General features: G+C 28.1%; 1 protein-coding gene and 1 long non-coding RNA gene across 2 annotated transcripts; one reads left to right on the top strand and one right to left on the bottom strand.

Moving 5' to 3' along the window:
* The first annotated feature begins 34 nt into the window (after positions 1-34).
* On the top strand, positions 35-3,872 carry LOC147807152 (uncharacterized). The gene is made up of 2 exons (XR_015435518.1): positions 35-295; positions 3,558-3,872. It is a non-coding gene; the product is annotated as an uncharacterized LOC147807152 (long non-coding RNA).
* mago (mago, exon junction complex subunit) lies at positions 727-12,743 on the bottom strand. Its single transcript, XM_087167855.1, has 5 exons — positions 12,536-12,743; positions 11,394-11,452; positions 10,284-10,394; positions 4,609-4,691; positions 727-996 (listed from the first exon to the last, which is right to left on the bottom strand). Exons 1-5 carry the CDS (start codon positions 12,624-12,626, stop codon positions 897-899), a joined length of 444 nt encoding a protein of 147 aa, XP_087023981.1. The 5' UTR covers positions 12,627-12,743; the 3' UTR covers positions 727-896.
* Positions 12,744-13,295: the final 552 nt, after the last annotated feature.

Raw genomic sequence — 13,295 nt, 5'->3', positions numbered from 1 at the left:
ATATTTTAACTACAGTTTAATTGTTTTTGTTTGCAGACATCTCATCTGTTATGGAAGGGTACACAAGATTCTGCAACAATTCAGTGTCATACAATTATCATCAAGTAATAACAAAAACTCCTACAAAAGAGCCTTTTCTTCAATGTGCCTTTTGCAGTTACACGACCAAGAGGAGAACAAGCTTAAAAAATCATAGACTTGTACATTCCAAAGAAAGGCCATTTAAATGTACCAAATGCCCCAATGGTTTTACTACAAGACAGAATCTTAAAAGACATTATATTGCATTGCATAGGTGACTGAATATACTTTTGCACTTTGTAATTGTTTCTTAAAAAATAAATTTTAAAAAAAATATTTCATTCTCTATTGTTGATATATAAATATTACTTCATATTTCCTAATTATATATATTATATTTTTTTTTGTACACTCAGTTTTTTTATCAACTAGTTTGGATAATATTACTTTTCATAAGATGCTATATATAAAATCTAAACATAATTATTTTTTAAATTTTTCTATGTACGAATAAATTAAAAACCATTTTTCTTTCATTTGATATTTTTTTTTGTTCACAAAAGAAATTGAGTTCAAAAATGTAAGCAGAATAAAAAGAGAACTAAATAGCCCGAGGAAATATTTTATTTAGTTATTTTTAAAGCTTTTTGTTAACTGATTTATGATCAGAGCTTTATGATGCAAAAAATTAATGTACAAATAACATAGCATTTTTAAAGACTTTATTGACAAACTTATACCAATTTTTATAATGAATGAAGAAAAAGTTAGATACACACAGTACTTTTGTATTGGATCTTTTAATGAAATGAGATTACAATATGAAAATACAAATCAATAACTGTGAATAATTATGTAAAATGCAATTTATGAGTTTAGATGGGTTTAATCTTAAAGTGTAAGCCAATCAGAGAAAACACTAAACACTTTAAGTCTTGCACTAAGTAATAAAAGCAACGCAGTCCATCTTGATCCCTAAAATTTTAAAAAAAAAGGATATTTTGTTACAAAAAGCATCAGTAAACAGGAGTGGTGTGCAGAGGTGGTGGAACAGTCCCAACAATCAATTCCAGTCACCATTTGACAACCTAAGTCACTAAAACTTATAATCTATTACTATCATTCTTATCGTGAAATATTTTTCTGTTAAATAAGTAGCAGCAAAATATTTTATGAATAATATGATCTTAAGAATATTTTGCTGAAAATAATACATTTTTCACCATAGAATAATTTCTGTTTATATTTATACATTAAAAATGAACTTAAAATATTGATTTAAATTTTTATAAATTAATACTTTCTTTTTTTAAAAATATAATTGGGGCTTTTTTGTTCCCCCTTTTCTAAGGACATTTAACCAGGAAATTTGTTTGTGCATCCCAACACCCCTGCATGTCCCTGTAAACAAACATAAACATGTCCAAATAAAATAGCATAGATAGTTAGATAGTAAGAAACTGCATGCTTATATAAAGAACAGACTTTTTATTTAAAATTCTTTTAATACGATTATAAGATAACATTTAAAGAGAAGATATTAAAAAATATGTACTATTGACAAATAAATTTTACTGATAAAGTACCACCAAGGAGGAAAAAAAAAAGGTTGTCTAAACAAACAAAGTCCAAACATGCAAACAGTAACAAATTTTTACAAAATTCTGCTCAATGATATGAAAAAAAAAAAGTAGAATAATCTGAATTACAATCAACAATTTAGGGAAAACTCAATGATTTTTTTTTTTTTTTTTTTTTGTAATTCTTTTGAAATAAAATTTATTAATTTTTTAGTTGTCTTATTTACAAATTCATGTATCATGTATATATATATCAATATTTAAAATTAAGATCAAAAACCCAGTGAAATGAGGAGTATTTCATGCATTTTTATTGGACAAACAAATCGCACATGCTCTTTAATAAACAAAACAGCTACAATCATGTTTCACTGTCATTGGTAAGAAACCAATAAAAGGGAGAATCATTTCATAGTATTTTTATGTAAATTTATACTTGCAGTTATTTTTAAATTATTTTTTTTGAAAAGCAATCACGAGAGAAACATTTTAAGTTCCAAGCAGCCATACTTTCAGTTCTCTTTTAACAAATTTTTTAAAAATATTTTTTCTTAAATAATGTTTTATACTTTCTATACTCAAAAGAGTCAACTAAAATTTATGTTACATAAAAAAGAAGAAAAAATCAAGCAAAAATATAACATTCAACATAAGAAGAAATACCTGTCAGCCAAACAACAAACGACACTAAATTATTTGGAAAAATAATATAACAAAGAACCCCGATCAAAGATTAAAAAATTTCAGAATTCGTACTTTTCTTTAGAATAATTATTTAAACTTCACTTAACTTAATCCCAAAATAAGTCCATTTTCCTGATCTTTCGGTATTTGAAAATTCTCAAAATTTACTAGATAAACAAAAGTCATTGATAATAACCATAAAATAATAGTAAAAATTTCCCTTAAGGATGGGTGCATATTTAAAAAAGAAAGATTTAATTAGTTTGTGCCTATTTTCACTCACTCACCCTAATTAAAAATATTTCATTTTTTAAAAAAAAGTAAAAATGAAATTATTTATATCTGACTAAACATGGTTATCCACAAGGGAAAAATGAAGACTGATATAAGTTTAGGTGCAACAAAACTGAGTTTTGTTCACAATTTGCACTTTTTGCTCAATAAATACTATTCATTTTGGAGCAATTTGAGCAGCTGTTCCAACCCTTTAATTCATTAAAGAGAAGTTTAAAAATTCACCAAACTATTACTGATGTCAAATATTTGGAATTTGGTACTAGTTTATAAAAAAAAATAATAAATAAAAAAAAAAAAGAAACTACATACTAAAATACAAAAGAAATGGAGAAATAGTACTAATTTGTTTAAAAGAAAAGTAAAAAATTTCCATACCATTTTTAACACCAATTATGTTCAACAATTTTGTTGGGTAATAAAAAATGTGTATTAAAAAGCATAACTGATGGAGAAATATTATTAATTTATTTAGGAGCTTAGTACCATTGAGTAAAATGAGGAGCCTTGTACCATTGAGTAAAATTAATAAAGCAATGGTACAAGTTCATTTAAGAGAAACAAAAAACTATTAAGCAATTTTCAATGCAAACGATGCTTAATTAATTTTGGCAATAGGCACTATCTGAATTTAAAAAAATAAACTATTTTACTAAAGATTAAGTTAATGGAGTCAATTATAATAATTCGTTTAGGGAAAAAGTAAAAAACGTTATACCATTTTTGATACCAATGATGCTCAAATAATTTTGTTAATAAGTGCTGATTGAAATTTAAAAAAAAGTAAGCCAAACTAATGAAGAATTGATACTAATTTGTTTAAGAGAAATTTAATAAACTGCCATTCTATTATTGATGTCAATGATGATTACTTATTTTTATAAATATGTACTACTGTAATATGTACAAACAATTTTATGAGTAAATTTGGTGTCTATTTAAATTACGCCAATACTATGCTCTGCATTTTTATTATAGATGCTGTGAAAATAAGTTCATTATGGCTTCTTGAAGGAGAAGAAAATTGCTCGATTGTGGTAAATTTAAAATATCAAGATTTGGTTCAGAGCAAAAAGTTTTTCTGCATCCCGAGCAAAAGGCAAGTTTTGCTTAATCCAATATCGCAAATTCCCTAGGAAAGACATATAATTTTGGAAACAAAAAAATTTATTGGAACTATTTTAGCTTTGTTAATTGTGTCAGCATTTGTCTTTCAGTTTTGTGTGTGATTTCGTCCTGTTCAATGCTGATTTTGATTTATTAAATTTGTTTCACCCAGTATAAAATATAAAAGTATAATTTTTTTTTAATACTCTTTCCTTTCACGAAAAAATAAAAACTTTTAAGAGTACTTAACTTTTGTGATGTAAAATTAAGCACTTTTAAAACTCATATGAATCACATGGTCTGTCCCTAATTTTTAACATTTTGCCTTTGAATCATATTAAAGTAACACTAATACAGTTCACTAGATAATAGTCCTAAAAATTGAAATATGCTGCGGTGACATAATTGTTACAAAGCTGCATCTATAATTTGTTTTAAAACGAGTTATGGTTAGAAAAGAGAGAGAGAAAAAAAGAACTAAGCTACAGCATTTATATATATTTGATGAGGTAAGCCTGCAATTTTGATAGTTAAAGGAAATTAAGTTTCAGTCAACTTTTGGATACCAAACTAAATATAGCTTAATTTTTTAATTCAATAAATTTTAATTTTTGAAATATTATAGAAATACTGTTTTAAATACAACAAAAAAAAGTTGAGTACCATTAGTTCTTTCAGTTGAATAAAATCTTTTAAAGCTTCTTTTGAAACACACAAAATAATCATATGAATTCAATTGCTTGCATTTGATGATTTTTCTGTTGTTGGGGGGCTTAGTCAACTACTACATATAGTTTTCTTTAAATTAAACACCTTGCTTGCCAATAACAATGTGGACAATGCTTTTAAGTATTTTATAAACAAAAATAAAATGCATTATGAAGGAAAAACAACAGCAACAACAAAAAAAACAGAATTTTACCTGCTTTGATTTACATCCACTAAAGATCCAATTTTGGAAGTTGTAAAAGAAACATGCTCATCCCCCATAACTATTTCCAATTCCTAAAAATAAAATAATTAGAAAAATATATGGTAATAAATATAGCAGCAATCTTATTTAGTAACAGTTAGAAACAAACACTTCAAATAACAAAAAGGCATAAGTTATACAGTAGATGCTTCACATGGTTGAATCTGAAAATCTTCACTTAATTGCACATACTGAACAGGACTTCTTCAGAGAAGAATATTGTAATAAAAGATATAATTAATTATAAAAAAAAACCTTAATAAACATATGTCATAAAAATATTTGCGTGTGGTAATTCAGCATTAGGCTGATTGAGAACTTAGTTGCTCTTAATGTTGTTTGCTATGATGATGTTGCTTATTACTGAGCAGTGAATGGAAACTGTATTTGACTGTAATTTTATTGTAAACTGTGCATAAATCATCGTTTTCATTTGTTTAACTTGAATTTTTACTCACTGAAGATTAATGCTGCTTTACGCACTAGTGCTTTTACATACACTGCATTATCGCATCTTTATTGTTATACATCACACATTTTGCAAACAAATTACAATCAATTACTGTTTACAATAGCTGCTTGAAAGAGCAAACAACAGGGATACAAGATTCAAAGCAATAGTGCTCTCTATCGTTTTAAACCAGTATTTCCACACAAACATTTCTGTATGAAATATGCTTATTTAGGTTTCCTCTACTTGCCTTTACATTTTTGAACCGCCCTGTATGTTTGTTTTCAAGGTTAAATATTAATCTTTCGTTACTGAAAATTTACGATGCAGAGTCAGAATTGGCATGAAATTTAGCTTGTCTTATAATGTTCTTAAAATCATTAAAGTATAAATTCAATCATTTTAAGAAAAATGCTTGATAAATTTTTTATAATTTTTATTATATATTGATGAATGAATAGAAATATTTTGGCAACTTTTGAGCAAAACAAACCTTAGGTATAAATTTTTTAATCTTAATTTCTGATGTATACGTTATTGATAATCGTCTCATTATCCTTAATTTTAGAAATCCTAGAATCAAAAATAATAATAAAAATTTGAACTTAAATGTACATATGAGCATTATGTCAAACGAGCAAAATAATTTTTGCGAATTAAATTTTATTAAATAAATGACAAAACAATAACAATCAATATAATTTCTGTGTCCTAATATCCTGCAATAAAATACTAAGCTTACGGCTTTTTGTACACCCAAGTCTTTTTCTTATTTTAGAGTGAATGTATGAAAAGTATTTGTGATATTATGAAACCAATTTATGAAAAAAAAACATTAAAGATAAAACTTTTTGAATATACTATTTTTTAGTAATTTTCTTTTCATTATATACAGTCAAACTTGGATAATTCGAACGTCTTTAATTCGAATTCGTGTATAATTCGAAGCTTTTCTACTTCCCTAGACACATGTATATTCAGTTAATGCTAAAAAATCTTGGTTATTTCGAAATCCAACTTCTTTAATTCGAAGTTTTTACCCTTTCAAAAATGACAAAATCTAGTTTAAATGCAGTTATTTTTGAAAAGTATTCTGGTTATTTTCAGCTATTATGGAAATTGTTTTAGGGATGACAAAGGGGAGGGAGAAAGGACGACGGGAAGGGTATTTCGAATCACGTGATAGGATGCATACGTGTCATTGGTCGGAGCGGAGGAGAAAAAAATTGTCACCGGCTAGGCGAGTCTTCATGATCTTGAAAAAAGTTATGTCTACGTGAGTCGTCCTTCAAAGGTCATCGGGCAGTTGATTGACAGGTGTTCCTCCAATAGTGGTGCGTTTATTTTTTTCATGAGATCACCTTGCATCCGACTCCGGGAAACTGGTGCATAATCACGGCATTAAACACTAGGACTGTAGTCGACATTACTTGAGTTTTCTACATTGTGATTTTAGTTTTGTAGTGATAGTTCAGTACCAGCATGTCATTTAGTAAGCTCCGTGTGCCGTATAAAACCTTATCTTTCGATGAAAAAATTGCTGTAATTCGAGAAGTAGAAAAGGGTGTAAAAAAAAAAAATGCATCATCGCAAAAGAGTTTGGAATAGCGCCTAACACTCTTTCGACTTTTTTAAAAAATAAAGAAAGAATTTTGAAATCTAATGGAAATCGCAAGCGTGCTAGAGAGCCTGATTATCCTGACGTGGACGAGTGTGTTGCAAAGTGGTTTAAACAAGCACGGGACAAGAACATCCCTCTCAGTGGAACTCTTGTACGTGCAAAAGCTGAAGAATTTGCCATCAGTTTAGGTAACAGCAGCTTCAAGGCAAGCTCCGGATGGTTGGATGGGTTTAAAGAACGAAATGCAATTTCTTTCAAGTCTGTGTGTGGGGAAAGCTCAAGTGTGAACCAAGGTGCAGCAAATGAGTGGAAAAAAAAAGTTGCCGAAATTATTGAGTATACACAGGACAGAGACATTTTTAATGTCGATGAGACAGGACTTTTTTTCAAATGTACCCCTGCAAAAACTCTTACTTTTAAAGGTGAAAAATGTAGTGGTGGAAAGCATAGTAAAGATAGAATCACCTTACTTGTAGGATCAAACATGGATGGCACAGAGAAATTACCATTACTAATGATAGGAAAATCTCGAAGTCCAAGGTGTTTCAAAAATGTCAAATCAAAGCCTATAGAATACCTTTCTAACACAAAAGCATGGATGACGGCGCATATTTTTGAAGAATGGCTACTTGATCTAAATCGCACATACCAAAGAAAAAACAGAAAAATCATCCTGTTTATTGATAACTGCACTGCTCATAAATCGATACCCACTATGGAAAATATCACGGTTGTTTTTTTCCCGCCAAACATGACATCAGTGGTGCAACCAATGGACCAAGGCATCATTAAAAATCTGAAGCATTTTTACAGATGTCTAGTCGTTCAACACCTCCTTACTGAATCTTCCCAAAAGCTTCCCATTACTCTCCTCGATGCTTCAAGAATGTGTTTAAATGCATGGTCCAAAGTCAGCCAAAAAACAATAGCAAATTGTTTTCGGAAGGCAGGATTCATCAGGAACACAGTCCCGAGCGAACTTTTTAATGAAGAAAATTTACCTCTCCCAGTTGCATGGGAAGACAACATTCCGTTTGATGATTACGTCAGTATGGATGAAAATATAGAGATTTGTGGAGAATTATCGGATAAAGATATTCTATCTGAAGTTCTAAACAATAAGAATATTACAACAGAAGACGAAGAAGATATTGAAGATGAGGTAGAAGAACAGAGGCCAATTCCAACTTCAAGTGAGGCAGTCGTTCATTTATCAGAATATCGACGCTATGCAGAAGGACAATCTGACGTAAGTGAAGCTGTGTTTAGAGCTATAAATATTCTTGAAGATTTTGTTAGAAAAAATCAAGCAAGCTCTTTAAAGCAATCTGATATAGCTAAATATTTTAAAAAATTGTAACGTTTTAATTTAAAATTAATAAACAATCTTTGTTTCGCAATTTCTGTTACGAGTAATTATTTTAAGACATAAAAATAACATTGTTTGGATAATTCGAAGTTTGGATAATTCGAAGTTTCGCAGAGGCCCCTTGCCCTTCGAATTATCCAAGTTCGACTGTATATACATACAGTAAATACCGTCATAAGAACACAATTTAAAAAAAAATCTGAAAAAATTTGAATTAAAAATTTATGATTTTTATGTTATACTTCCCTTTAGGAATCAATGATGCATGGAAGAAAAATCAATTTATTTTGGTTTCAAAATAAATTTTATTTCAACTTTAATCATTATTTTTTTAATTTGTGAAATATTACTTAAATGTATTGATAAACTATACTCAAAATAATGCATAGTAATGAGCTTAGTTAATTTTCATCAATTTCGCGATGAATTCAGCATTTACCCATTTTTTATGACCAAAGCAGGTCTCGAAAAAACTCAGAAATTTTACCCGGGACGGTACCGAGGACGGTTTGTCCAACAATGTACCCGTCCTCCTTTGAAACTAACCCATCGCAGCTTCTAAATAAATAAAAATATAATTTTCTTTTATTTATTACAAACATTTATGTAAATTGCACAATGAATTAGTACCTAGTTACTAGGATTATAAATATTAGGATTACATTATACAGTAATAAAAGAAATACTAGGTTACTAATAGTAACCTAGTAATTCTTTTATGAAATTATTTCTTTATTTTATGAAATAATTTAAATGACAAAGGTAAAGTTATCTGGAATGTCAGTTTATCCGAGGGTGCTACATTTTTTTAATTAATCAGATATGACGTTTGCCAGTTCCACAATCAAGCCAATGATCTACAGAGGTTTCTGCACAGAAATCTGAAAGGGGTTTTCCATTTAGGCAGATGTTCATAATTGCGTTTAAGTCCAGTACGTAATCTGTTGTTTTTTTAAAAATTCATTGCTCAAAAGCCTTTTTAACTTCTGCAGTACTCCCAGACAGAGAAAACATCAATTCTAATAACAAAAATTGAAAATGTATCATGAACATTAAAGGGAAAATGGCCATCAGTGCGGACGTCGGATTCGAGAAATTCGTTGTCCGTGGGGAATTTTTGACCGCCGAGACCGACTTGATTTTCGAGCCCTGGACCATAGCATTTTCAGCAGTTTTTGTTACATATTTACATTTAGTTTTAAAAACCTAAATAATTAAATACAACTTCATAGCATACCACGAATTTCAAATCACAATTTGAGTATTGACTTATTATTTTGACCCACTCTATTAGAAAAAATTTCACTATAAACCAATCAGGGTTGACATGCTTTTGACAATTGATGGTTTCATCTGGTTTTAACTGTCATGTCAAAAACTTGGTGTGTTGATAAAGTTTTTGACAACAGTCAAAAACTCAAAATGTTGGTGTAAGGATAAGTATTAGCCATCATAAATAAGTATTTATAATTAAACATACATATAAAATTACAAGGGATTAATCAGTTATGTTCTATGTTAGTGTTATTTGAATTTAAACTCTCTCTTTTTTATTTTGAAAATTACTGTCAAAAACCCAAATTATGGCATAAAATATATTATATAATTATGAATGAAATTATGAAAAATTGCAATTTATCCAATCCCTTAATCTGTTAAATTATTGAAAATAAAAATGCAAAAACAATCAACTAAATAATTAAAAAAAAAAAAAAAACACCTAACAATTATTTTATTCATTATACGCAAAATCAATTTTCATTTACTTCCATTAAAATCAAGAGCGTAATTCTTTTGGCAGTAGCAATCTTTTTACGCAACAAAAGATCGTAAAAAATATATGAGATTTTTTTTTTCTAGCTGTAGTAAAATGCCACCATAACCGCATAACTACAAATTTCATTTCTGAGCTATCAAATTTTTTAAAAATTAGAATATAAAAGAAATTGGATAAAAATTATAAAAAATAAAAGTCTGGAAAAAGGAGGATTTTGATTCCGGTAATAGGGAAATAAATTTATTAAGTAACAGATAATATAATACAATAAATATATAGAGCTTAGTTAACAAATACTAAATCTCCAACTTTTTTCTTTTAAAATGACATCTTTTTTGCTAAATATTTACTTTGAATTTTTTTGTTTTTAATGTGGTATTGCCCTTAGGCTTTTTCAATCACTTACTTGACGACCCACCCTATCTGGCTGAGGCCATAAGTTATCATCTTCCTTCATAATTTCAGAATCTTCAATAATTCTTTTCAACTCTTCCATTACACACTTATGAACATAAGCCTAATAAAAAAACAGAAATTTGTACCTAATAATAAGTATAAGAGGACAGTAACAGAAAGAACATACACATATTTTTAGTCTAGTTATAATGCTAATGATGTACTAGATCTATGCTAGTGGGCAATTAATAAGAGTCAAGCATAGTGATGATACTAAGATAATAATGGCACGTGTAGGCACTAAACTGCCACAGTCTAGGTCAGAAAAACATATGGACCTAGTTACTGCACTATGCACCAAATAGTGATTAGTGAAGAAATCATATGAACATGTTTTGAGTTTAAAATATGTTTTAAAGAAATATAACCTTGCTCTAGTTTTAACGTTCTTAAAATTCCTGTAAAACTTAAGGGTAACACTACTTTGCTAATTAGTTATTCCTACTGTATCAGACAGATGTAATATTTTGAAGTCTAATAGTCCATCCAGAAAAAATGTAGCTTATTGATATATAAATAACAAAGAAAGGGATTAATCATAAAATTTAAGAAATTTAGAGCTATCGGCTTGTTTGAGAAGTAATTTCGCTCTTTGCCAACAGTGGACTTAATTATATTTATTACAGCCTATTTCAGACTGAAGCCATGTAATCATTATTTTGAAAGCTGATGTAGCAAGGCAAGGTTTGCTTGTGAAGAAGTTCTAATTGAATCAATGCAAAAGTTTTTGGTTGGTGCCCTTTCAAATATGGAAAGTGAAAAACAGAATTTTCAACATATGTTACTTTTTTACTGTCAAAACTACTGTAATTTTTACTGTTTACTTTTCGATTAACCCAATATTTTAATTAATATATACATACTTACACAACTCCAAAACAAAAATTTAAGAACTGCTGTAGTTTTAATTTAACATATCTCTATTACAATTTTATAAAAACTTTATTTTCACATATTGAAGTTTAAAATAATAGGTACTTAATCACATAAAATTATATGTAAGTTGATTTATAAAACTTGTGAAATTTTATAAAATTAATATAAAATTACAAAGACGTACCTCTTTTCGAATCATGGTGTCATTCTTGTAGTTTGAATTATTTGCATAACGTAATTTGCCTAAAATAAACATATATTTAAAATGAATTAAATAGGTATAAATTGTGATGAAGTAAACGTTGCCCAAAAATTATGAACACAGAAAAAATTAATTCTGCAACTTTGCTTTTGAAATGAATAGAATAATAACACAAACTATGCCCAAAGTCAATAATTTGATTTCTTAAAAAAAATCATTAATTTACCAACTGTATCTTAGGATTCACTTTTTGTTTGAAAGGCATTCAAATAGCCAGTGCAGAAATAGAGCATTTTCAAAAGATAATTTAATCAAGCATTATACAGCATACCTGCCAACTCTTCCGGAAGATTTTATTTTCTTATTTAAAGTGGGAGCAATACTCAGGTTATTCCAATTAACTTTTTAAATTATAATGAAAATTATAAATGAGTTTGACAACCACTACATATAAATGATTACAATAAATATATCAAAGCATAATAATCCTTGCGCAAGCGAATTTCAACGGGATCAAAATATAAATATGTTTATGAGTCAGATTGTTTTTCGTTTATTGTTTTACAACCACTCTGAAAATCCATTCTCCGAAAGAGTGAAAGTTGGCAGGTATGATACAGACATGAATTGTTAAAATGAGGAAAAACACATAATTGTGAAATAAAAAATTAAAAAAACAGACTTTTAATAATAAAGAAGAATATTTTAGCTTAAGATAAAACTAATGATACTCATGTTCAACAGCAGTTTCATCTGGTTAAAATTATCAAATTAAAGTCTTTTTTTTTAATAAAAATGCTCACTGTTATATTATGATATTATTGATTAGTTGCGGCCTCAGATCACAATCCGGAAATATCCTTATGAATTTAGAAAAGCAGCAGGAATTAGAAAACAAGAGCAACAAGTTGGTTCTTTTGAAAAGTTCACAGTTCTTCATATAATACGTCTGTATGATGTCTTAAAAAATTAAGCTCGGAATGAAGACTAAAGGTGTTGGAAAATAAACAAACATAAGAAAAAAATACATAAAATTTAAGAGACGTAAATGTGTAAAGGATATACATATATATATATATATATAATATAAACATATAACATGCGATCATAATAAATAAATTTACCATCTGGTCTAAACTCAAATTCTAAAAACTCATGTCCGAACTTTCCTTTATGTCCCACATAATACCTCAAGTAAAATTCAGACGAAGACATAATGAAAGAATAGCAATTTAGATAAAACAACAATGCTTAAAAGATACAAGCTTTTTAAACAAACTAGTACAACAGTAATGAAATAAAATGGCAGTGTCTATTGCACCGACTATCGGTAAGATAGCCTCAGAGCTATCGCGCCGACGTTGACAACAGCGCCACTTTACAGAAACTAATTCATCGGTACAATAGCTATAAGTTATGCTTTTCTGCCTGTGTATGTGAAATTGGTAATGGGTTGTCATTGTTTCACCAACAACAAAAAATTTAAAAATAAATGAACATTATTTCTTTTTTCCTTAAAGCGTATAAAATTTTTCATAGAATTTTTAAAAACTAAATTATTTATTAACATTATATTGGATTTATTTAAATATATTAATTGTTTCTTTCGACTCATTTATATTTTAATTAATAATTTAAATAAAGTTTTTATATACAAATAAAGGTGTCTTTTCCTACTTTTTTTTCTGGTGAAATATATCTATTTTTTATTTATCATTTATTTCAAAGGGTACCAAAATTTTCGAAATTATTATTTTTCTTTTAATTTATAAATTTTTTGAGACAGTTTTAGGGGCGATAGCTATTACGGTTATTTAAATAAATTATATTAAACTTAATTGTCTGGTTGAAAAATATTTTTTAATAATAATATTTCATAATTAT

This window comes from Parasteatoda tepidariorum, chromosome 7 (assembly GCF_982258835.1).
Source record: "Parasteatoda tepidariorum strain Cologne lab strain chromosome 7, Ptep-v5.0, whole genome shotgun sequence".
In the NCBI taxonomy this organism is placed as follows: domain Eukaryota; kingdom Metazoa; phylum Arthropoda; class Arachnida; order Araneae; family Theridiidae; genus Parasteatoda; species Parasteatoda tepidariorum.
The sequence above is the reverse complement of the archived record's forward strand: the minus strand, read 5'-3'. Positions and strand labels throughout refer to the sequence as shown.

Excerpts from the sequence above, each read along its gene's own strand:
- mago (XM_087167855.1), bottom strand. The coding sequence starts at position 12,626 with ATGTCTTCGTCTGAATTTTACTTGAGGTATTATGTGGGACATAAAGGA. Across the intron at positions 11,453-12,535 it reads ATTTGAGTTTAGACCAGATG|GCAAATTACGTTATGCAAAT; the intron begins GTAAATTTATTT and ends TGTTTATTTTAG. Across the intron at positions 4,692-10,283 it reads CAGATAGGGTGGGTCGTCAA|GAATTGGAAATAGTTATGGG; the intron begins GTAAGTGATTGA and ends TTTTATTTTTAG.